The sequence below is a fragment of the Phoenix dactylifera genome, unplaced genomic scaffold (genome assembly GCF_009389715.1).
Source record: "Phoenix dactylifera cultivar Barhee BC4 unplaced genomic scaffold, palm_55x_up_171113_PBpolish2nd_filt_p 000113F, whole genome shotgun sequence".
Taxonomy (NCBI): Eukaryota; Viridiplantae; Streptophyta; class Magnoliopsida; order Arecales; family Arecaceae; genus Phoenix; species Phoenix dactylifera.
Genome location: NW_024067685.1, coordinates 265,812 through 289,236, shown reverse-complemented (window position 1 = coordinate 289,236; position 23,425 = coordinate 265,812). Strand labels below are relative to the sequence as shown.

At 39.8% G+C, this 23,425-nt stretch overlaps 1 protein-coding gene and 1 pseudogene across 1 annotated transcript; both read left to right on the top strand.

The window, feature by feature from the left end:
- The first annotated feature begins 1,576 nt into the window (after nucleotides 1–1,576).
- On the top strand, nucleotides 1,577–10,724 carry LOC120104804 (annotated as a pseudogene).
- A 10,485-nt stretch (nucleotides 10,725–21,209) lies between these two features.
- Nucleotides 21,210–23,425, top strand: LOC120104803. The gene is made up of 3 exons (XM_039116595.1): nucleotides 21,210–21,375; nucleotides 22,710–23,039; nucleotides 23,097–23,425. Exons 1-3 carry the CDS (start codon nucleotides 21,210–21,212, stop codon nucleotides 23,423–23,425), a joined length of 825 nt encoding a protein of 274 aa, XP_038972523.1.

Genomic DNA, 23,425 nt, shown 5'->3' with positions numbered 1-23,425 from the left:
GGATGCAGCCACCAAGCAACCTAAGGAGGGACTATCCAAGGCCGTGGGAAGCAAGGAGCAATGTATGGAGCATTCTGGTCCGATACATCTTGATGATCCATTACAAACTGGTGGAGGACCAATCACTCGGTCCAAAGCTAAAAGAATGAAGGAAGCACTTAATGGGCTGATTGAGAAAGCTTGGAACCAGCAAGAGGCTATTGGAGTGGATTTGGACGTGAAGATATCTTGTGGACTAGTCAACATGATCCATGCAATTATTAGGCCAAATTAGATGCTTACTTGGTGGAAATATTGCTGGAGTTTTCAGATTTAGTTTTATGTTGCTGAATGTCTAAAGGCTAGTGGAGCTTCATTAATGTTCTAGAAAATTGTCTTCATTAATTTTCTAGGAGATTGAACTTTGACTAGTGGAGTTTCATTAATGTTCTAGGAAACTGTCTTCATTAATTTCCTAGGAGACTGAACTATGACTAGTGGATTTATTATTGTTCTAGGGATTAGACTTTAATTAAAGGCCGGTAGGTTTCCCTTTGGGCTATAAAAAGGGTGTTCCTTATGTAAACAGGCAGATCTGAATTGGAATGAAAATTGTGAGGTTATTCACTTCTTTGGTTTTCATTGAACTTAGAACTTATCAAGACAACCCTTGTGGCGTTCAAGTGACTTATCATCCTGATTCTATTATGGTGTGGCGTCAACAACCTTCTATACCTTTGGTTCATGTTTTGCCAAACATCGGGTCAAGGTTCTATCTCTTCCAAACTGATTTTCAGACTTTCTTGGGTTATTCATCAACTTGTTCGTGGGTTTCTAAGAATCTATCTTACGGGGTTCACATCAGTTGGTATCAGAGCATAGGTCTTCTAAATCAGTTTCTATCCTTGGTGCTTCTTATTTTATTTTGGCCTTTTCATCATCTTATTTGTTGCTTTCCATATTTTCAATTTCTATTCCTTGAAGTTTAAAGTGCCTCTATTGTGCTTTATATAAAAAAAAAAACAGAAAAAAAAATTATGAGGCAAAAAAAAAAAAAAAATTTTGTGGCTTCGGTTTGGTATTCTGAAACAGATTTGAACTGAAAAAGAAAGTAAGTATTTGACTTGTTATTCTTGATCCTTTTCAATTCTTGTCCACCCTCTGAGTTTCGTGGATAAGTTGTTCGTACATCGCGAGGTAATTGCTTTGATTTGAGTTTCTCTAGTTCCTTGAAGAACTAATGTAAGTGAATTGAGAGGTAAAAGGCAAGAGTGAAACACTTGGTGAGTGACATATCATTGGGGTAAAACACCTGGGGGGGAACTTGTGAGGTTTTCTAACATTCTTGACAGGTTACTACAATGATGTCAAGTGGCGAGGAAGAAAGAACGGCAGAGACACTTGAACAACGAGCTATGCGACAACATTTTGAGCGCATGGAAGTCAGATTTGGTGAAATTTTGGACAGGTTGGAAAGACAAGATGCGAACATTGCTGCGTTGCAAAGGAACCATGCACGTGAAGGTCCTAATGTGCAAAGGCAAGCAAGGCGTCAATTCCAAGTTGAGCATGAGGATGCGAACGATGATATTTTTGATGAAAAAGCGTCTTATAACATGTCCGACCATGCTAGAGTTGATAGAGGTGGTTGGAGAGGAAGGCGGGTAGATGATGTTGATCGCAGCTTGGGAAACATTAAAATGAAGATTCCTTCATTTCAAGGCAAGAGCAATCCTGAGGCATACTTGGAATGGGAAAAGAAAGTGGAGTTGGTTTTTGATTGCCACAACTATTCCGAAGAAAAAATGGTAAAACTTGCTGCTGTTGAGTTCACTGACTATGCTATTATTTGGTGGGATCAACTTGTTTTGTCTAGGAGGCGAAACCGTGAGAAACCCATAGACACTTGGGAGGAGATGAAAGCTATCATGAGGAGGAGGTTCATTCCATCCCATTACTATAGGGACTTGTACCAGCGGTTGCAAGGCCTAACCAAGGGTCCAAAAGTGTGGAAGAGTACCACAAGGAAATGGAGATAGCTATGATTCGGGCTAATGTGGAGGAGGACCGAGAGGCAACCATGGCACGGTTTTTGCAAGGCTTGAATCTAGACATTGCCAATATAGTGGAATTGCAACATTATGTGGAGCTTGAGGACATGGTACACATGGCCATGAAGGTTGAGAGACAACTCAAAAGAAAGGGTTCAACAAGGCATGAATGGAATTTGGGGTCTTCCACTTGGAAATCAAATTGGAGCAAAAAGGATGACAAGGTTGAATCCAAGAGTAAGGCTGAAACTTCCAAAGGCAAGGATGCGGGTTCTAGCTTGGATAAAGGTAAATCTATTTCCCAAACTTCTAGAAATAGAGATATTAAATGTTTTAAGTGCTTGGGAAGGGGATATATTGCATCTCAATGTCCAAATAAAAAAGTGATGTTATTAAGGGAAGATGGGGATGTTGAGACAGCAAGTGAATCGGATAAAGATGAAGAGCCCATGCCACCATTGGAGGAGAGTGATGGAGAAGAATATCCGGTTAATGGTGAAACCCTTGTCACCAGGAGAGCTTTGAATGTGCAAGTAAAGGAGGAGGATGATGCACAGCGAGATAATATCTTTCACACCCGTTGTCACATCCAAGACAAGGTATGCAACATGATAATTGATGGGGGTAGTTGCACTAATGTAGCAAGCACTGTTTTGGTTGAAAAGTTGAACTTACCTACTATTAAGCATCCTAGACCTTATAAGCTTCAATGGTTGAATGATTGTGGAGAAATTAAGGTCAATAAGCAGGTGCTGGTTTCATTTTCCATTGGGAGGTATCATGATGAGGTGCTCTGTGATATAGTGCCAATGCATGCTGGACATATTCTTTTGGGCCGACCTTGGCAATTTGATAGAAAGGTTATGCATGATGGGTTCAAGAATCGGTATTCTTTTGTAATGAATGGCAAACCTATAACTCTTATACCATTAACACCTCGGCAAGTGTATAAGGATCAAAAGAAAATCAAAAGTGATTGTGAGAAAAGAAGTGAGGCCGAGAGGAGTGGTAAAAAGAATGAGAATGAAAATGAAAAAGAGGCTAAAAACAAAAAGAAAGATAAAAAAGAAAAGCCTCAAGAGCAAGAAAAAAAAAGGGAGCTTTTTATGCAAAAGAAAGTGAAGTTAAGAGAACTTTCTTTTTAAAACAGCCAATGATTGTACTTCTGTACAAGGAGGCTTATACTAACGACCTTAAACCTTCTTTGCCTAGTGTTGCTATATCTCTTTTGCAGGAATTTGCTGATGTTTTTCCCAATGAGGTTCCCTATGGATTGCCACCACTTAGGGGAATAGAGCATCAGATTGATTTCATCCCTGGTGCATCAATTCCCAACAGGCCAGCCTATAGGAGTAACCCCAAGGAGACGAAGGAACTCCAAAGACAAGTTGAGGAGTTGATAGCAAAAGGGCATGTTAGAGAAAGCTTGAGTCCGTGTGCTGTTCCTGTATTGCTTGTGCCTAAGAAGGATGGAACTTGGCGAATGTGCGTTGATTGTAGGGCTATCAACAAGATTACGGTAAAGTATCGCCACCCCATTCCCAGGTTAGATGATATGCTTGATGAATTGCATGGTTCTTGCATCTTTTCTAAGATTGATTTAAAATCTGGTTATCATCAAATTCGCATGCGTAAGGGTGATGAATGGAAAACTGCTTTTAAAACTAAATATGGTTTATATGAGTGGTTAGTTATGCCTTTTGGGTTAACTAATGCCCCTAGTACTTTCATGAGATTAATGAACCATATCTTGCATGCTTTTATTGGTAAGTTTGTTATTGTATACTTTGATGACATTCTGATTTATAGTAAAAGCTTAAATGAGCATCTTGATCATTTGCATAAGGTTTTAAGTATTTTGCGAGATGAGAAGTTGTATGCTAACCTCAAAAAATGTTCTTTTTGTACTAGTCAAATTGTATTTCTTGGTTATGTTGTTAGTACTAAGGGAATTGAGGTTGATGAAGAGAAGGTTAAGGCAATCCGTGAGTGGCCTACACCTAAAACCATAACTGACGTACATAGCTTTCATGGGTTGGCTAGTTTTTATAGAAGGTTCGTTAAGGATTTTAGCACCCTAGCTGCACCTTTAACTGAAATTGTGAAAAAAGTGTTGGATTTAAATGGGGAAGTGAACAAGAATCGGCTTTCAATTTGATCAAAGAAAAACTAAGTTCAGCACCATTACTTGCTTTACCTAATTTTGCTAAAACTTTCGAAGTTGAGTGTGATGCTTCAAGTATAGGTATTGGAGCTATCTTGCTGCAAGAAGGCCGACCCCTCGCCTATTTTAGTGAGAAACTCAATGGGGCAGCTTTGAACTATCCAACTTACGACAAAGAGATGTATGCTTTGGTAAGAGCCTTGGAGACTTGGCAGCATTATTTGTGGCCCAAGGAGTTTGTCATTCATACAGATCATGAATCCTTAAAGCATTTGAAAGGCCAAGGTAAGCTGAACCGACGCCATGCTAAATGGGTGGAGTTCATCGAGTCATTTCCTTATGTGATCAAGTACAAACAAGGTAAGGAAAACGTGGTTGCGGATGCTTTGTCTCGAAGGTACACTTTGATCTCTACTTTGAATACTAAATTGTTAGGATTTGAGTACATTAAAGATTTGTATTCTAATGATTCTGACTTTGGTAATGTGTTTGAAGCTTGTGAACATGCGGCATTTGGAAAATTTTATAGGCATGAGGGATTTCTATTTAGAGAAAATAGATTATGTGTGCCTAATTGTTCTTTGAGAGAGTTATTAGTTCGAGAGGCTCTTGGTGGGGGACTAATGGGACACTTTGGTGTGAGGAAAACCTTAGATGTCTTGGCTGAACATTTCTTTTGGCCACACATGAAACGAGATGTAGAGAGGGTTTGTGCGAAGTGCATCACCTGAAAGCAAGGTAAATCTAGATCTTTACCTCATGGATTGTATAAGCCATTGCCAATACCTAGTGAACCTTGGGTAGATATTTCCATGGACTTTGTGTTGGGTTTACCGAGGTCAAAAAGGGGTATGGATTCTGTTTTTGTGGTTGTAGACAGGTTTTCTAAAATGGCACATTTCATTCCATGTCATAAAACTGATGATGCTAACCATATTGCAGATTTGTTCTTTAAAGAGATAGTGCGACTACATAGCGTGCCAAGGAGCATTGTTTCAGATAGAGATGCCAAGTTCTTGAGCTACTTCTGGAAGACTTTGTGGGGTAAGTTAGGTACTAAGCTCATGTTTTCTACAACTTGCCACCCACAAACTGATGGGCAAACCGAGGTAGTTAATAGAACTTTATCTACTTTATTGCGTGCCATCATTCAGAAGAATTTGAAGAATTGGGAAGAGTGTTTGCCACATGTTGAATTTGCTTATAATAGATCCGTGCATTCTGCTACTAACTTTTCTCCTTTTGAAATAGTGTATGGGTTTAATCCTTTAACTCCAATGGATTTGTCACCTTTACCTATTGATGAGCGTGCTAGTTTAGATGGCAAAAGGAAAGCTGAAACGATGAAGCAATTGCATGAGAAAGTTAGGCAAAACATTGAGAAAAGAACTGAACAATATGCTACTCAAGCCAACAAAGGGCGGAAGAAAGTGATCTTTGAACCAGGAGATTGGGTTTGGGTGCATATGAGAAAGGAAAGATTTCCAGCAAAACGGCGTTCTAAGTTGCACCCTAGAGGAGATGGGCCATTTCAAGTCATTGCTCGCATTAATGATAATGCATATAAGCTTGACTTACCAGGTGAGTATAATGTTAGTACTACATTTAATGTTTCTGATCTTTCCCTTTTTGATGCAGGTGATGAAGATTCGAGGACGAATCTTTTCAGGAGAGGGGAATGATGGAAACCAGGATGCAGCCACCAAGCAACCTAAGGAGGGACTATCCAAGGCCGTGGGAAGCAAGGAGTAATGTATGGAGCATTCTGGTCCGATACATCTTGATGATCCATTACAAACTGGTGGAGGACCAATCACTCGGTCCAAAGCTAAAAGAATGAAGGAAGCACTTAATGGGCTGATTGAGGAAGCTTGGAACCAGCAAGAGGCTATTGGAGTGGATTTGGACGTGAAGATAGCTTGTGGACTAGTCAACATGATCCATGCAATTATTAGGCCAAATTAGATGCTTACTTGGTGGAAATATTGCTGGAGTTTTCAGATTTAGTTTTATGTTGCTGAATGTCTAAAGGCTAGTGGAGCTTCATTAATGTTCTAGGAAACTGTCTTCATTAATTTTCTAGGAGATTGAACTTTGACTAGTGGAGTTTCATTAATGTTCTAGGAAACTGTCTTCATTAATTTCCTAGGAGACTGAACTATGACTAGTGGAGTCATTATTGTTCTAGGGATTAGACTTTAATTAAAGGCTGTTAGGTTTCCCTTTGGGCTATAAAAAGGGTGTTCCTTATGTAAACAGGCAGATCTGAATTGGAATGAAAATTGTGAGGTTATTCACTTCTTTGGTTCTTCATTGAACTTAGAACTTATCAAGGCAACCCTTGTAGCGTTCAAGTGACTTATCATCCTGATTCTATTAGGGTGTGGCGTCAACAACCTTCTATACCTTTGGTTCATGTTTTGCTAAACATCGGGTCAAGGTTCTATCTCTTCCAAACTGATTTTCAGACTTTCTTGGGTTATTCATCAACTTGTTCGTGGGTTTCTAAGAATCTATCTTACGGGGTTCACATCACTTGAGCTACTTCTGGAAGACTTTGTGGGGTAAGTTAGGTACTAAGCTCATGTTTTCTACAACTTGCCACCCACAAACTGATGGGCAAACCGAGGTAGTTAATAGAACTTTATCTACTTTATTGCGTGCCATCATTCAGAAGAATTTGAAGAATTGGGAAGAGTGTTTGCCACATGTTGAATTTGCTTATAATAGATCCGTGCATTCTGCTACTAACTTTTCTCCTTTTGAAATAGTGTATGGGTTTAATCCTTTAACTCTAATGGATTTGTCACCTTTACCTATTGATGAGCGTGCTAGTTTAGATGGCAAAAGGAAAGCTGAAACGATGAAGCAATTGCATGAGAAAGTTAGGCAAAACATTGAGAAAAGAAGTGAACAATATGCTACTCAAGCCAACAAAGGGCGGAAGAAAGTGATCTTTGAACCAGGAGATTGGGTTTGGGTGCAAATGAGAAAGGAAAGATTTCCAGCAAAACGGCGTTCTAAGTTGCACCCTAGAGGAGATGGGCCATTTCAAGTCATTGCTCGCATTAATGATAATGCATATAAGCTTGACTTACCGGGTGAGTATAATGTTAGTACTACATTTAATGTTTCTGATCTTTCCCTTTTTGATGCAGGTGATGAAGATTCGAGGACGAATCCTTTTCAGGAGAGGGGGAATGATGGAAACCAGGATGCAGCCACCAAGCAACCTAAGGAGGGACTATCCAAGGCCGTGGGAAGCAAGGAGCAATGTATGGAGCATTCTGATCCGATACATCTTGATGATCCATTACAAACTGGTGGAGGACCAACACTCGGTCCAAAGCTAAAAGAATGAAGGAAGCACTTTATGGGCTGATTGAGGAAGCTTGGAACCAGCAAGAGGTTATTGGAGTGGATTTGGACGTGAAGATAGCTTGTGGACTAGTCAACATGATCCATGCAATTATTAGGCCAAATTAGATGCTTACTTGGTGGAAATATTGCTGGAGTTTTCAGATTTAGCTTTATGCTGCTGAATGTCTAAAGGCTAGTGGAGCTTCATTAATGTTCTAGGAAACTGTCTTCATTAATTTCCTAGGAGATTGAACTTTGACTAGTGGAGTTTCATTAATGTTCTAGGAAACTGTCTTCATTAATTTCCTAGGAGACTGAACTATGACTAGTGGAGTCATTATTGTTCTAGGGATTAGACTTTAATTAAAGGCTGTTAGGTTTCCCTTTGGGCTATAAAAAGGGTGTTCCTTATGTAAACAGGCAGATCTGAATTGGAATGAAAATTGTGAGGTTATTCACTTCTTTGGTTCTTCATTGAACTTAGAACTTATCAAGGCAACACTTGTGGCGTTCAAGTGACTTATCATCCTGATTCTATTAGGGTGTGGCGTCAACAACCTTCTATACCTTTGGTTCATGTTTTGCTAAACATCGGGTCAAGGTTCCATCTCTTCCAAACTGATTTTCAGACTTTCTTGGGTTATTCATCAACTTGTTCGTGGGTTTCTAAGAATCTATCTTACGATGTTCACATCACTTGAGCTACTTCTGGAAGACTTTGTGGGGTAAGTTAGGTACTAAGCTCATGTTTTCTACAACTTGCCACCCACAAACTGATGGGCAAACCGAGGTAGTTAATAGAACTTTATCTACTTTATTGCGTGCCATCATTCAGAAGAATTTGAAGAATTGGGAAGAGTGTTTGCCACATGTTGAATTTGCTTATAATAGATCTGTGCATTCTGCTACTAACTTTTCTCCTTTTGAAATAGTGTATGGGTTTAATCCTTTAACTCCAATGGATTTGTCACCTTTACCTATTGATGAGCGTGCTAGTTTAGATGGCAAAAGGAAAGCTGAAACGATGAAGCAATTGCATGAGAAAGTTAGGCAAAACATTGAGAAAAGAACTGAACAATATGCTACTCAAGCCAACAAAGGGCGGAAGAAAGTGATCTTTGAACCAGGAGATTGGGTTTGGGTGCATATGAGAAAGGAAAGATTTCCAGCAAAACGGCGTTCTAAGTTGCACCCTAGAGGAGATGGGCCATTTCAAGTCATTGCTCGCATTAATGATAATGCATATAAGCTTGACTTACCAGGTAAGTATAATGTTAGTACTACATTTAATGTTTCTGATCTTTCCCTTTTTGATGCAGGTGATGAAGATTCGAGGACGAATCCTTTTTAGGAGAGGGGGAATGATGGAAACCAGGATGCAGCCACCAAGCAACCTAAGGAGGGACTATCCAAGGCCGTGGGAAGCAAGGAGCAATGTATGGAGCATTCTGGTCCGATACATCTTGATGATCCATTACAAACTGGTGGAGGACCAATCACTCGGTCCAAAGCTAAAAGAATGAAGGAAGCACTTAATGGGCTGATTGAGGAAGCTTGGAACCAGCAAGAGGTTATTGGAGTGGATTTGGACGTGAAGATAGCTTGTGGACTAGTCAACATGATCCATGCAATTATTAGGCCAAATTAGATGCTTACTTGGTGGAAATATTGCTGGAGTTTTCAGATTTAGTTTTATGTTGCTAAATGTCTAAAGGCTAGTGGAGCTTCATTAATGTTCTAGGAAACTGTCTTCATTAATTTCCTAGGAGATTGAACTTTGACTAGTGGAGTTTCATTAATGTTCTAGGAAACTGTCTTCATTAATTTCCTAGGAGACTGAACTATGACTAGTGGAGTCATTATTGTTCTAGGGATTAGACTTTAATTAAAGGCTGTTAGGTTTCCCTTTGGGCTATAAAAAGGGTGTTCCTTCTGTAAACAGGCAGATCTGAATTGGAATGAAAATTGTGAGGTTATTCACTTCTTTGGTTCTTCATTGAACTTAGAACTTATCAAGGCAACCCTTGTGGCGTTCAAGTGACTTATCATCCTGATTCTATTAGGGTGTGGCGTCAACAACCTTCTATACCTTTGGTTCATGTTTTGCTAAACATCGGGTCAAGGTTCTATCTCTTCCAAACTGATTTTCAGACTTTCTTGGGTTATTCATCAACTTGTTCGTGGGTTTCTAAGAATCTATCTTACGGGGTTCACATCACTTGAGCTACTTCTGGAAGACTTTGTGGGGTAAGTTAGGCACTAAGCTCATGTTTTCTACAACTTGCCACCCACAAACTGATGGGCAAACCGAGGTAGTTAATAGAACTTTATCTAATTTATTGCGTGCCATCATTCAGAAGAATTTGAAGAATTGGGAAGAGTGTTTGCCACATGTTGAATTTGCTTATAATAGATCCATGCATTCTGCTACTAACTTTTCTCCTTTTGAAATAGTGTATGGGTTTAATCCTTTAACTCCAATGGATTTGTCACCTTTACCTATTGATGAGCGTGCTAGTTTAGATGGCAAAAGGAAAGCTGAAACGATGAAGCAATTGCATGAGAAAGTTAGGCAAAACATTGAGAAAAGAACTGAACAATATGCTACTCAAGCCAACAAAGGGCGGAAGAAAGTGATCTTTGAACCAGGAGATTGGGTTTGGGTGCATATGAGAAAGGAAAGATTTCCAGCAAAACGGCGTTCTAAGTTGCACCCTAGAGGAGATGGGCCATTTCAAGTCATTGCTCGCATTAATGATAATGCATATAAGCTTGACTTACCAGGTGAGTATAATGTTAGTACTACATTTAATGTTTCTGATCTTTTCCTTTTTGATGCAGGTGATGAAGATTCGAGGACGAATCCTTTTCAAGAGAGGGGGAATGATGGAAACCAGGATGCAGCCACCAAGCAACCTAAGGAGGGACTATCCAAGGCCGTGGGAAGCAAGGAGCAATGTATGGAGCATTCTAGTCCGATACATCTTGATGATCCATTACAAACTGGTGGAGGACCAATCACTCGGTCCAAAGCTAAAAGAATGAAGGAAGCACTTAATGGGCTGATTGAGGAAGCTTGGAACCAGCAAGAGGCTATTGGAGTCGATTTGGACGTGAAGATAGCTTGTGGACTAGTCAACATGATCCATGCAATTATTAGGCCAAATTAGATGCTTACTTGGTGGAAATATTGCTGGAGTTTTCAGATTTAGTTTTATGTTGCTGATGTCTAAAGGCTAGTGGAGCTTCATTAATGTTCTAGGAAACTGTCTTCATTAATTTCCTAGGAGATTGAACTTTGACTAGTGGAGTTTCATTAATGTTCTAGGAAACTGTCTTCATTAATTTCCTAGGAGACTGAACTATGACTAGTGGAGTCATTATTGTTCTAGGGATTAGACTTTAATTAAAGGCTGTTAGGTTTCCCTTTGGGCTATAAAAAGGGTGTTCCTTATGTAAACAGGCAGATCTGAATTGGAATGAAAATTGTGAGGTTATTCACTTCTTTGGTTCTTCATTGAACTTAGAACTTATCAAGGCAACCCTTGTGGCGTTCAAGTGACTTATCATCCTGATTCTATTAGGGTGTGGCGTCAACAACCTTCTATACCTTTGGTTCATGTTTTGCTAAACATCGGGTCAAGGTTCTATCTCTTCCAAACTGATTTTCAGACTTTCTTGGGTTATTCATCAACTTGTTCGTGGGTTTCTAAGAATCTATCTTACGGGGTTCACATCACTTGAGCTACTTCTGGAAGACTTTGTGGGGTAAGTTAGGTACTAAGCTCATGTTTTCTACAACTTGCCACGCACAAACTGATGGGCAAACCGAGGTAGTTAATAGAACTTTATCTACTTTATTGCGTGCCATCATTCAGAAGAATTTGAAGAATTGGGAAGAGTGTTTGCCACATGTTGAATTTGCTTATAATAGATCCGTGCATTCTGCTACTAACTTTTCTCCTTTTGAAATAGTGTATGGGTTTAATCCTTTAACTCCAATGGATTTGTCACCTTTACCTATTGATGAGCGTGCTAGTTTAGATGGCAAAAGGAAAGCTGAAACGATGAAGCAATTGCATGAGAAAGTTAGGCAAAACATTGAGAAAAGAACTGAACAATATGCTACTCAAGCCAACAAAGGGCGGAAGAAAGTGATCTTTGAACCAGGAGATTGGGTTTGGGTGCATATGAGAAAGGAAAGATTTCCAGCAAAACGGCGTTCTAAGTTGCACCCTAGAGGAGATGGGCCATTTCAAGTCATTGCTCGCATTAATGATAATGCATATAAGCTTGACTTACCTGGTGAGTATAATGTTAGTACTACATTTAATGTTTCTGATCTTTCCCTTTTTGATGCAGGTGATGAAGATTCGAGGACGAATCCTTTTCAGGAGAGGGGGAATGATGGAAACCAGGATGCAGCCACCAAGCAACCTAAGGAGGGACTATCCAAGGCCGTGGGAAGCAAGGAGCAATGTATGGAGCATTCTGGTCCGATACATCTTGATGATCCATTACAAACTGGTGGAGGACCAATCACTCGGTCCAAAGCTAAAAGAATGAAGGAAGCACTTAATGGGCTGATTGAGGAAGCTTGGAACCAGCAAGAGGCTAATGGAGTGGATTTGGACGTGAAGATAGCTTGTGGACTAGTCAACATGATCCATGCAATTATTAGGCCAAATTAGATGCTTACTTGGTGGAAATATTGCTGGAGTTTTCAGATTTAGTTTTATGTTGCTGAATGTCTAAAGGCTAGTGGAGCTTCATTAATGTTCTAGGAAACTGTCTTCATTAATTTCCTAGGAGATTGAACTTTGACTAGTGGAGTTTCATTAATGTTCTAGGAAACTGTCTTCATTAATTTCCTAGGAGACTGAACTATGACTAGTGGAGTCATTATTGTTCTAGGGATTAGACTTTAATTAAAGGCTGTTAGGTTTCCCTTTGGGCTATAAAAAGGGTGTTCCTTATGTAAACAGGCAGATCTGAATTGGAATGAAAATTGTGAGGTTATTCACTTCTTTGGTTCTTCATTGAACTTAGAACTTATCAAGGCAACCCTTGTGGCGTTCAAGTGACTTATCATCCTGATTCTATTAGGGTGTGGCGTCAACAACCTTCTATACCTTTGGTTCATGTTTTGCTAAACATCGGGTCAAGGTTCTATCTCTTCCAAACTGATTTTCAGACTTTCTTGGGTTATTCATCAACTTGTTCGTGGGTTTCTAAGAATCTATCTTACGGGGTTCACATCACTTGAGCTACTTCTGGAAGACTTTGTGGGGTAAGTTAGGTACTAAGCTCATGTTTTCTACAACTTGCCACCCACAAACTGATGGGCAAACCGAGGTAGTTAATAGAACTTTATCTACTTTATTGCGTGCCATCATTCAGAAGAATTTGAAGAATTGGGAAGAGTGTTTGCCACATGTTGAATTTGCTTATAATAGATCCGTGCATTCTGCTACTAACTTTTCTCCTTTTGAAATAGTGTATGGGTTTAATCCTTTAACTCCAATGGATTTGTCACCTTTACCTATTGATGAGCGTGCTAGTTTAGATGGCAAAAGGAAAGCTGAAACGATGAAGCAATTGCATGAGAAAGTTAGGCAAAACATTGAGAAAAGAACTGAACAATATGCTACTCAAGCCAACAAAGGGCGGAAGAAAGTGATCTTTGAACCAGGAGATTGGGTTTGGGTGCATATAAGAAAGGAAAGATTTCCAGCAAAACGGCGTTCTAAGTTGCACCCTAGAGGAGATGGGCCATTTCAAGTCATTGCTCGCATTAATGATAATGCATATAAGCTTGACTTACCAGGTGAGTATAATGTTAGTACTACATTTAATGTTTCTGATCTTTTCCTTTTTGATGCAGGTGATGAAGATTCGAGGACGAATCCTTTTCAGGAGAGGGGGAATGATGGAAACCAGGATGCAGCCACCAAGCAACCTAAGGAGGGACTATCCTAGGCCGTGGGAAGCAAGGAGCAATGTATGGAGCATTCTAGTTCGATACATCTTGATGATCCATTATAAACTGGTGGAGGACCAATCACTCGGTCCAAAGCTAAAAGAATGAAGGAAGCACTTAATGGGCTGATTGAGGAAGCTTGGAACCATCAAGAGGCTATTGGAGTGGATTTGGACGTGAAGATAGCTTGTGGACTAGTCAACATGATCCATGCAATTATTAGGCCAAATTAGATGCTTACTTGGTGGAAATATTGCTGGAGTTTTCAGATTTAGTTTTATGTTGCTGATGTCTAAAGGCTAGTGGAGCTTCATTAATGTTCTAGGAAACTGTCTTCATTAATTTCCTAGGAGATTGAACTTTGACTAGTGGAGTTTCATTAATGTTCTAGGAAACTGTCTTCATTAATTTCCTAGGAGACTGAACTATGACTAGTGGAGTCATTATTGTTCTAGGGATTAGACTTTAATTAAAGGCTGTTAGGTTTCCCTTTGGGCTATAAAAAGGGTGTTCCTTATGTAAACAGGCAGATCTGAATTGGAATGAAAATTGTGAGGTTATTCACTTCTTTGGTTCTTCATTGAACTTAGAACTTATCAAGGCAACCCTTGTGGCGTTCAAGTGACTTATCATCCTGATTCTATTAGGGTGTGGCGTCAACAACCTTCTATACCTTTGGTTCATGTTTTGCTAAACATCGGGTCAAGGTTCTATCTCTTCCAAACTGATTTTCAGACTTTCTTGGGTTATTCATCAACTTGTTCGTGGGTTTCTAAGAATCTATCTTACGGGGTTCACATCACTTGAGCTACTTCTGGAAGACTTTGTGGGGTAAGTTAGGTACTAAGCTCATGTTTTCTACAACTTGCCACCCACAAACTGATGGGCAAACCGAGGTAGTTAATAGAACTTTATCTACTTTATTGTGTGCCATCATTCAGAAGAATTTGAAGAATTGGGAAGAGTGTTTGCCACATGTTGAATTTGCTTATAATAGATCCGTGCATTCTGCTACTAACTTTTCTCCTTTTGAAATAGTGTATGGGTTTAATCCTTTAACTCCAATGGATTTGTCACCTTTACCTATTGATGAGCGTGCTAGTTTAGATGGCAAAAGGAAAGCTGAAACGATGAAGCAATTGCATGAGAAAGTTAGGCAAAACATTGAGAAAAGAACTGAACAATATGCTACTCAAGCCAACAAAGGGCGGAAGAAAGTGATCTTTGAACCAGGAGATTGGGTTTGGGTGCATATGAGAAAGGAAAGATTTCCAGCAAAACGGCGTTCTAAGTTGCACCCTAGAGGAGATGGGCCATTTCAAGTCATTGCTCGCATTAATGATAATGCATATAAGCTTGACTTACCTGGTGAGTATAATGTTAGTACTACATTTAATGTTTCTGATCTTTCCCTTTTTGATGCAGGTGATGAAGATTCGAGGACGAATCCTTTTCAGGAGAGGGGAAATGATGGAAACCAGGATGCAGCCACCAAGCAACCTAAGGAGGGACTATCCAAGGCCGTGGGAAGCAAGGAGCAATGTATGGAGCATTCTGGTCTGATACATCTTGATGATCCATTACAAACTGGTGGAGGACCAATCACTCGGTCCAAAGCTAAAAGAATGAAGGAAGCACTTAATGGGCTGATTGAGGAAGCTTGGAACCAGCAAGAGGCTAATTGGAGTGGATTTGGACGTGAAGATAGCTTGTGGACTAGTCAACATGATCCATGCAATTATTAGGCCAAATTAGATGCTTACTTGGTGGAAATATTGCTGGAGTTTTCAGATTTAGTTTTATGTTGCTGAATGTCTAAAGGCTAGTGGAGCTTCATTAATGTTCTAGAAAACTGTCTTCATTAATTTTCTAGGAGATTGAACTTTGACTAGTGGAGTTTCATTAATGTTCTAGGAAACTGTCTTCATTAATTTCCTAGGAGACTGAACTATGACTAGTGGAGTCATTATTGTTCTAGGGATTAGACTTTAATTAAAGGCTGTTAGGTTTCCCTTTGGGCTATAAAAAGGGTGTTCCTTATGTAAACAGGCAGAACTGAATTGGAATGAAAATTGTGAGGTTATTCACTTCTTTGGTTCTTCATTGAACTTAGAACTTATCAAGGCAACCCTTGTGGCGTTCAAGTGACTTATCATCCTGATTCTATTAGGGTGTGGCGTCAACAACCTTCTTTACCTTTGGTTCATGTTTTGCTAAACATCGGGTCAAGGTTCTATCTCTTCCAAACTGATTTTCAGACTTTCTTGGGTTATTCATCAACTTGTTCGTGGGTTTCTAAGAATCTATCTTACGGGGTTCACATCACTTGAGCTACTTCTGGAAGACTTTGTGGGGTAAGTTAGGTACTAAGCTCATGTTTTCTACAACTTGCCACCCACAAACTGATGGGCAAACCGAGGTAGTTAATAGAACTTTATCTACTTTATTGCGTGCCATCATTCAGAAGAATTTGAAGAATTGGGAAGAGTGTTTGCCACATGTTGAATTTGCTTATAATAGATCCGCGCATTCTGCTACTAACTTTTCTCCTTTTGAAATAGTGTATGGGTTTAATCCTTTAACTCCAATGGATTTGTCACCTTTACCTATTGATGAGCGTGCTAGTTTAGATGGCAAAAGGAAAGCTGAAACGATGAAGCAATTGCATGAGAAAGTTAGGCAAACATTGAGAAAAGAACTGAACAATATGCTACTCAAGCCAACAAAGGGCGGAAGAAAGTGATCTTTGAACCAGGAGATTGGGTTTGGGTGCATATGAGAAAGGAAAGATTTCCAGCAAAACGGCGTTCTAAGTTGCACCCTAGAGGAGATGGGCCATTTCAAGTCATTGCTCGCATTAATGATAATGCATATAAGCTTGACTTACCAGGTGAGTATAATGTTAGTACTACATTTAATGTTTCTGATCTTTCCCTTTTTGATGCAGGTGATGAAGATTCGAGGACGAATCCTTTTCAGAAGAGGGGGAATGATGGAAACCAGGATGCAGCCACCAAGCAACCTAAGGAGGGACTATCCAAGGCCGTGGGAAGCAAGGAGCAATGTATGGAGCATTCTGGTCCGATACATCTGGATGATCCATTACAAACTGGTGGAGGACCAATCACTCGGTCCAAAGCTAAATGAATGAAGGAAGCACTTAATGGGCTGATTGAGGAAGCTTGGAACCAGCAAGAGGCTATTGGAGTGGATTTGGACGTGAAGATAGCTTGTGGACTAGTCAACATGATCCATGCAATTATTAGGCCAAATTAGATGCTTACTTGGTGGAAATATTGCTGGAGTTTTCAGATTTAGTTTTATGTTGCTGAATGTCTAAAGGCTAGTGGAGCTTCATTAACGTTCTAGAAAACTGCCTTCATTAATTTCCTAGGAGATTGAACTTTGACTAGTGGAGTTTCATTAATGTTCTAGGAAACTACCTTCATTAATTTCCTAGGAGACTGAACTATGACTAGTGGAGTCATTATTGTTCTAGGGATTAGACTTTAATTAAAGGCTGTTAGGTTTCCCTTTGGGCTATAAAAAGGGTGTTCCTTATGTAAACAGGCAGATCTGAATTGGAATGAAAATTGTGAGGTTATTCACTTCTTTGATTCTTCATTGAACTTAGAACTTATCAAGGCGACCCTTGTGGCGTTCATGTGACTTATCATCCTGATTCTATTAGGGTGTGGCGTCAACAACCTTCTATACCTTTGGTTCTTGTTTTGCTAAACATCGGGTCAAGGTTCTATCTCTTCCAAACTGATTTTCAGACTTTCTTGGGTTATTCATCAACTTGTTCGTGGGTTTCTAAGAATCTATCTTACGGGGTTCACATCACTTGAGCTACTTCTGGAAGACTTTTTTTGGAGATAAATGAATCTCCCAAAGGCAACTGATCATTCAAATGATTCCCAAAATTAGTAGCTTGCAATAGAGGAAAGTTACCTAGTTGGGCTTGAGACAATGGAAGGAGAGGGTGGCTGACTTAATTTGGAGAGATTTGAATCTTCTAAAGCCAGCAGATTTTTTAAATTGGGAAGAGTGTTTGCCACATGTTGAATTTGCTTATAATAGATCCGCGCATTCTGCTACTAACTTTTCTCCTTTCGAAATAGTGTATAGGTTTAATCCTTTAACTCCAATGGATTTGTCACCTTTACCTATTGATGAGCGTGCTAGTTTAGATGGCAAAAGGAAAGCTGAAACGATGAAGCAATTGCATGAGAAAGTTAGGCAAAACATTGAGAAAAGAACTGAACAATATGCTACTCAAGCCAACAAAGGGCGGAAGAAAGTGATCTTTGAACCAGGAGATTGGGTTTGGGTGCATATGAGAAAGGAAAGATTTCCAGCAAAACGGCGTTCTAAGTTGCACCCTAGAGGAGATGGGCCATTTCAAGTCATTACTCGCATTAATGATAATGCATATAAGCTCGACTTACCAGGTGAGTATAATGTTAGTACTACATTTAATGTTTCTGATCTTTCCCTTTTTTGATGCAAGTGATGAAGATTCGAGGACGAATCCTTTTCAGGAGAGGGGGAATGATGGAAACCAGGATGCAGCCACCAAGCAACCTAAGGAGGGACTATCCAAGGCCGTGGGAAGCAAGGAGCAATGTATGGAGCATTCTGGTCCGATACATCTTGATGATCCATTACAAACTGGTGGAGGACCAATCACTCGGTCCAAAGCTAAAAGAATGAAGGAAGCACTTAATGGGCTGATTGAGGAAGCTTGGAACCAGCAAGAGGCTATTGGAGTGGATTTGGACGTGAAGATAGCTTGTGGACTAGTCAACATGATCCATGCAATTATTAGGCCAAATTAGATGCTTACTTGGTGGAAATATTGCTGGAGTTTTCAGATTTAGTTTTATGTTGCTGAATGTCTAAAGGCTAGTGGAGCTTCATTAATGTTCTAGAAAACTGCCTTCATTAATTTCCTAGGAGATTGAACTTTGACTAGTGGAGTTTCATTAATGTTCTAGGAAACTGTCTTCATTAATTTCCTAGGAGACTGAACTATGACTAGTGGAGTCATTATTGTTCTAGGGATTAGACTTTAATTAAAGGCTGTTAGGTTTCCCTTTGGGCTATAAAAAGGGTGTTCCTTATGTAAACAGGCAGATCTGAATTGGAATGAAAATTGTGAGGTTATTCACTTCTTTGGTTCTTCATTGAACTTAGAACTTATCAAGGCAACCCTTGTGGCGTTCAAGTGACTTATCATCCTGATTCTATTAGGGTGTGGCGTCAACAACCTTCTATACCTTTGGTTCACGTTTTGCTAAACATCGGGTCAAGGTTCTATCTCTTCCAAACTGATTTTCAGACTTTCTTGGGTTTTTCATCAACTTGTTCGTGGGTTTCTAAGAATCTATCTTACGGGGTTCACATCACTTGAGCTACTTCTGGAAGACTTTGTGGGGTAAGTTAGGTACTAAGCTCATGTTTTCTACAACTTGCCACCCACAAACTGATGGGCAAACCGAGGTAGTTAATAGAACTTTATCTACTTTATTGCGTGCCATCATTCAGAAGAATTTGAAGAATTGGAAAGAGTGTTTGCCACATGTTGAATTTGCTTATAATAGATTCGTGCATTCTGCTACTAACTTTTCTCCTTTTGAAATAGTGTATGGGTTTAATCCTTTAACTCCAATGGATTTGTCACCTTTACCTATTGATGAGCGTGCTAGTTTAGATGGCAAAAGGAAAGCTGAAACGATGAAGCAATTGCATGAGAAAGTTAGGCAAAACATTGAGAAAAGAACCGAACAATATGCTACTCAAGCCAACAAAGGGCGGAAGAAAGTGATCTTTGAACCAGGAGATTGGGTTTGGGTGCATATGACAAAGGAAAGATTTCCAGCAAAACGGCGTTCTAAGTTGCACCCTAGAGGAGATGGGCTATTTCAAGTCATTGCTCGCATTAATGATAATGCATATAAGCTTGACTTACCTGGTGAGTATAATGTTAGTACTACATTTAATGTTTCTGATCTTTCCCTTTTTGATGCAGGTGATGAAGATTCGAGGACGAATCCTTTTCAGGAGAGGGGGAATGATGGAAACCAGGATGCAGCCACCAAGCAACCTAAGGAGGGACTATCCAAGGCCGTGGGAAGCAAGGAGCAATGTATGGAGCATTCTGGTCTGATACATCTTGATGATCCATTACAAACTGGTGGAGGACCAATCACTCGGTCCAAAGCTAAATGAATGAAGGAAGCACTTAATGGGCTGATTGAGGAAGCTTGGAACCAGCAAGAGGCTATTGGAGTGGATTTGGACGTGAAGATAGCTTGTGGACTAGTCAACATGATCCATGCAATTATTAGGCCAAATTAGATGCTTACTTGGTGGAAATATTGCTGGAGTTTTCAGATTTAGTTTTATGTTGCTGAATGTCTAAAGGCAAGTGGAGCTTCATTAACGTTCTAGAAAACTGCCTTCATTAATTTCCTAGGAGATTGAACTTTGACTAGTGGAGTTTCATTAATGTTCTAGGAAACTGTCTTCATTAATTTCCTAGGAGACTGAACTATGACTAGTGGAGTCATTATTGTTCTAGGGATTAGACTTTAATTAAAGGCTGTTAGGTTTCCCTTTGGGCTATAAAAAGGGTGTTCCTTATGTAAACAGGCAGATCTGAATTGGAATGAAAATTGTGAGGTTATTCACTTCTTTGATTCTTCATTGAACTTAGAACTTATCAAGGCGACCCTTGTGGCGTTCAAGTGACTTATCATCCTGATTCTATTAGGGTGTGGCGTCAACAACCTTCTATACCTTTGGTTCATGTTTTGCTAAACATCGGGTCAAGGTTCTATCTCTTCCAAACTGATTTTCAGACTTTCTTGGGTTATTCATCAACTTGTTCGTGGGTTTCTAAGAATCTATCTTACGGGGTTCACATCACTTGAGCTACTTCTGGAAGACTTTGTGGGGTAAGTTAGGTACTAAGCTCATGTTTTCTACAACTTGCCACCCACAAACTGATGGGCAAACCGAGGTAGTTAATAGAACTTTATCTACTTTATTGCGTGCCATCATTCAGAAGAATTTGAAGAACTGGGAAGAGTGTTTGCCACATGTTGAATTTGCCTATAATAGATCCGTGCATTCTGCTACTAACTTTTCTCCTTTTGAAATAGTGTATGGGTTTAATCCTTTAACTCCAATGGATTTGTCACCTTTACCTATTGATGAGCGTGCTAGTTTAGATGGCAAAAGGAAAGCTGAAACGATGAAGCAATTGCATGAGAAAGTTAGGCAAAACATTGAGAAAAGAACTGAACAATATGCTATTCAAGCCAACAAAGGGCGGAAGAAAGTGATCTTTGAACCAGGAGATTGGGTTTGGGTGCATATGAGAAAGGAAAGATTTCCAGCAAAACGGCGTTCTAAGTTGCACCCTAGAGGAGATGGGCCATTTCAAGTCATTGCTCGCATTAATGATAATGCATATAAGCTTGACTTACCAGGTGAGTATAATGTTAGTACTACATTTAATGTTTCTGATCTTTCCCTTTTTGATGCAGGTGATGAAGATTCGAGGACGAATCCTTTTCAGGAGAGGGGGAATGATGGAAACCAGGATGCAGCCACCAAGCAACCTTAGGAGGGACTATCCAAGGCCGTGGGAAGCAAGGAGCAATGTATGGAGCATTCTGGTCCGATACATCTTGATGATCCATTACAAACTGGTGGAGGACCAATCACTCGGTCCAAAGCTAAAAGAATGAAGGAAGCACTTAATGGGCTGATTGAGGAAGCTTGGAACCAGCAAGAGGCTATTGGAGTGGATTTGGACGTGAAGATAGCTTGTGGACTAGTCAACATGATCCATGCAATTATTAGGCCAAATTAGATGCTTACTTGGTGGAAATATTGCTGGAGTTTTCAGATTTAGTTTTATGTTGCTGAATGTCTAAAGGCTAGTGGAGCTTCATTAGGGCTCGTTTGGTTCACAGGAAAAGGAGGGGGGAAAGTGTGGTCAACGGAAAAGTAATGAAATGCCTCTTGTTTGGTTGGAGTTTTCAAAGGAGAGAGATGGAAAAGTTGTATTCCCATGGGAATATGATTCCCACATTTCATGGGAAAGTCTTTCCCATGAGAAACATGGGAAAGTTACTTTCCCATGAGGTGGGAATCACTCCTTTTTTGTTTTTTCCCAAAAAGATCCTTTAGCATTAAAGAAGCATTAAAGAGGCATTAAAGACCTAATTTTTATTAAGGGCATAATAGGAATTATACTTAACTTTCCTAGGAAAGTGGATGGTCAACCAAACATAAGCACTTTGGAAATTTGTCACTTTTCCATGGTTAACCAAACATGCCAAAAGTACTTTCCTAGGTATCCTCTTCCTAGGAATCTGATTCCCAGGAATCATATTCCTAGGAGGGAAAATACTTCCCGCGAACCAAACGAGCCCTTAATGTTCTAGGAAACTGTCTTCATTAATTTCCTAGGAGATTGAACTTTGACTAGTGGAGTTTCATTAATGTTCTAGGAAACTGTCTTCATTAATTTCCTAGGAGACTGAACTATGACTAGTGGAGTCATTATTGTTCTAGGGATTAGACTTTAATTAAAGGCTGTTAGGTTTCCCTTTGGGCTATAAAAAGGGTGTTCCTTATGTAAACAGGCAGATCTGAATTGAAATGAAAATTGTGAGGTTATTCACTTCTTTGGTTCTTCATTGAACTTAGAACTTATCAAGGCAACCCTTGCGGCGTTCAAGTGACTTATCATCCTGATTCTATTAGGGTGTGGCGTCGACAACCTTCTATACCTTTGGTTCATGTTTTGCTAAACATCGGGTCAAGGTTCTATCTCTTCCAAACTGATTTTCAGACTTTCTTGGGTCATTCATCAACTTGTTCGTGGGTTTCTAAGAATCTATCTTAAGGGGTTCACATCACTTGAGCTACTTCTGGAAGACTTTGTGGGGTAAGTTAGGTACTAAGCTCATGTTTTCTACAACTTGCCACCCACAAACTGATGGGCAAACCGAGGTAGTTAATAGAACTTTATCTACTTTATTGCGTGCCATCATTCAGAAGAATTTGAAGAATTGGGAAGAGTGTTTGCCACATGTTGAATTTGCTTATAATAGATCCGTGCATTCTGCTACTAACTTTTCTCCTTTTGAAATAGTGTATGGGTTTAATCCTTTAACTCCAATGGATTTGTCACCTTTACCTATTGATGAGCGTGCTAGTTTAGATGGCAAAAGGAAAGCTGAAACGATGAAGCAATTGCATGAGAAAGTTAGGCAAAACATTGAGAAAAGAACTGAACAATATGCTACTCAAGCCAACAAAGGGCGGAAGAAAGTGATCTTTGAACCAGGAGATTGGGTTTGGGTGCATATGAGAAAGGAAAGATTTCCAGCAAAACGGCGTTCTAAGTTGCACCCTAGAGGAGATGGGCCATTTCAAGTCATTGCTCGCATTAATGATAATGCATATAAGCTTGACTTACCAGGTGAGTATAATGTTAGTACTACATTTAATGTTTCTGATCTTTCCCTTTTTGATGCAGGTGATGAAGATTCGAGGACGAATCCTTTTCAGGAGAGGGGGAATGATGGAAACCAGGATGCAGCCACCAAGCAACCTAAGGAGGGACTATCCAAGGCCGTGGGAAGCAAGGAGAAATGTATGGAGCATTCTGGTCCGATACATCTTGATGATCCATTACAAACTGGTGGAGGACCAATCACTCGGTCCAAAGCTAAAAGAATGAAGGAAGCACTTAATGGGCTGATTGAGGAAGCTTGGAACCAGCAAGAGGCTATTGGAGTGGATTTGGACGTGAAGATAGCTTGTGGACTAGTCAACATGATCCATGAAATTATTAGGCCAAATTAG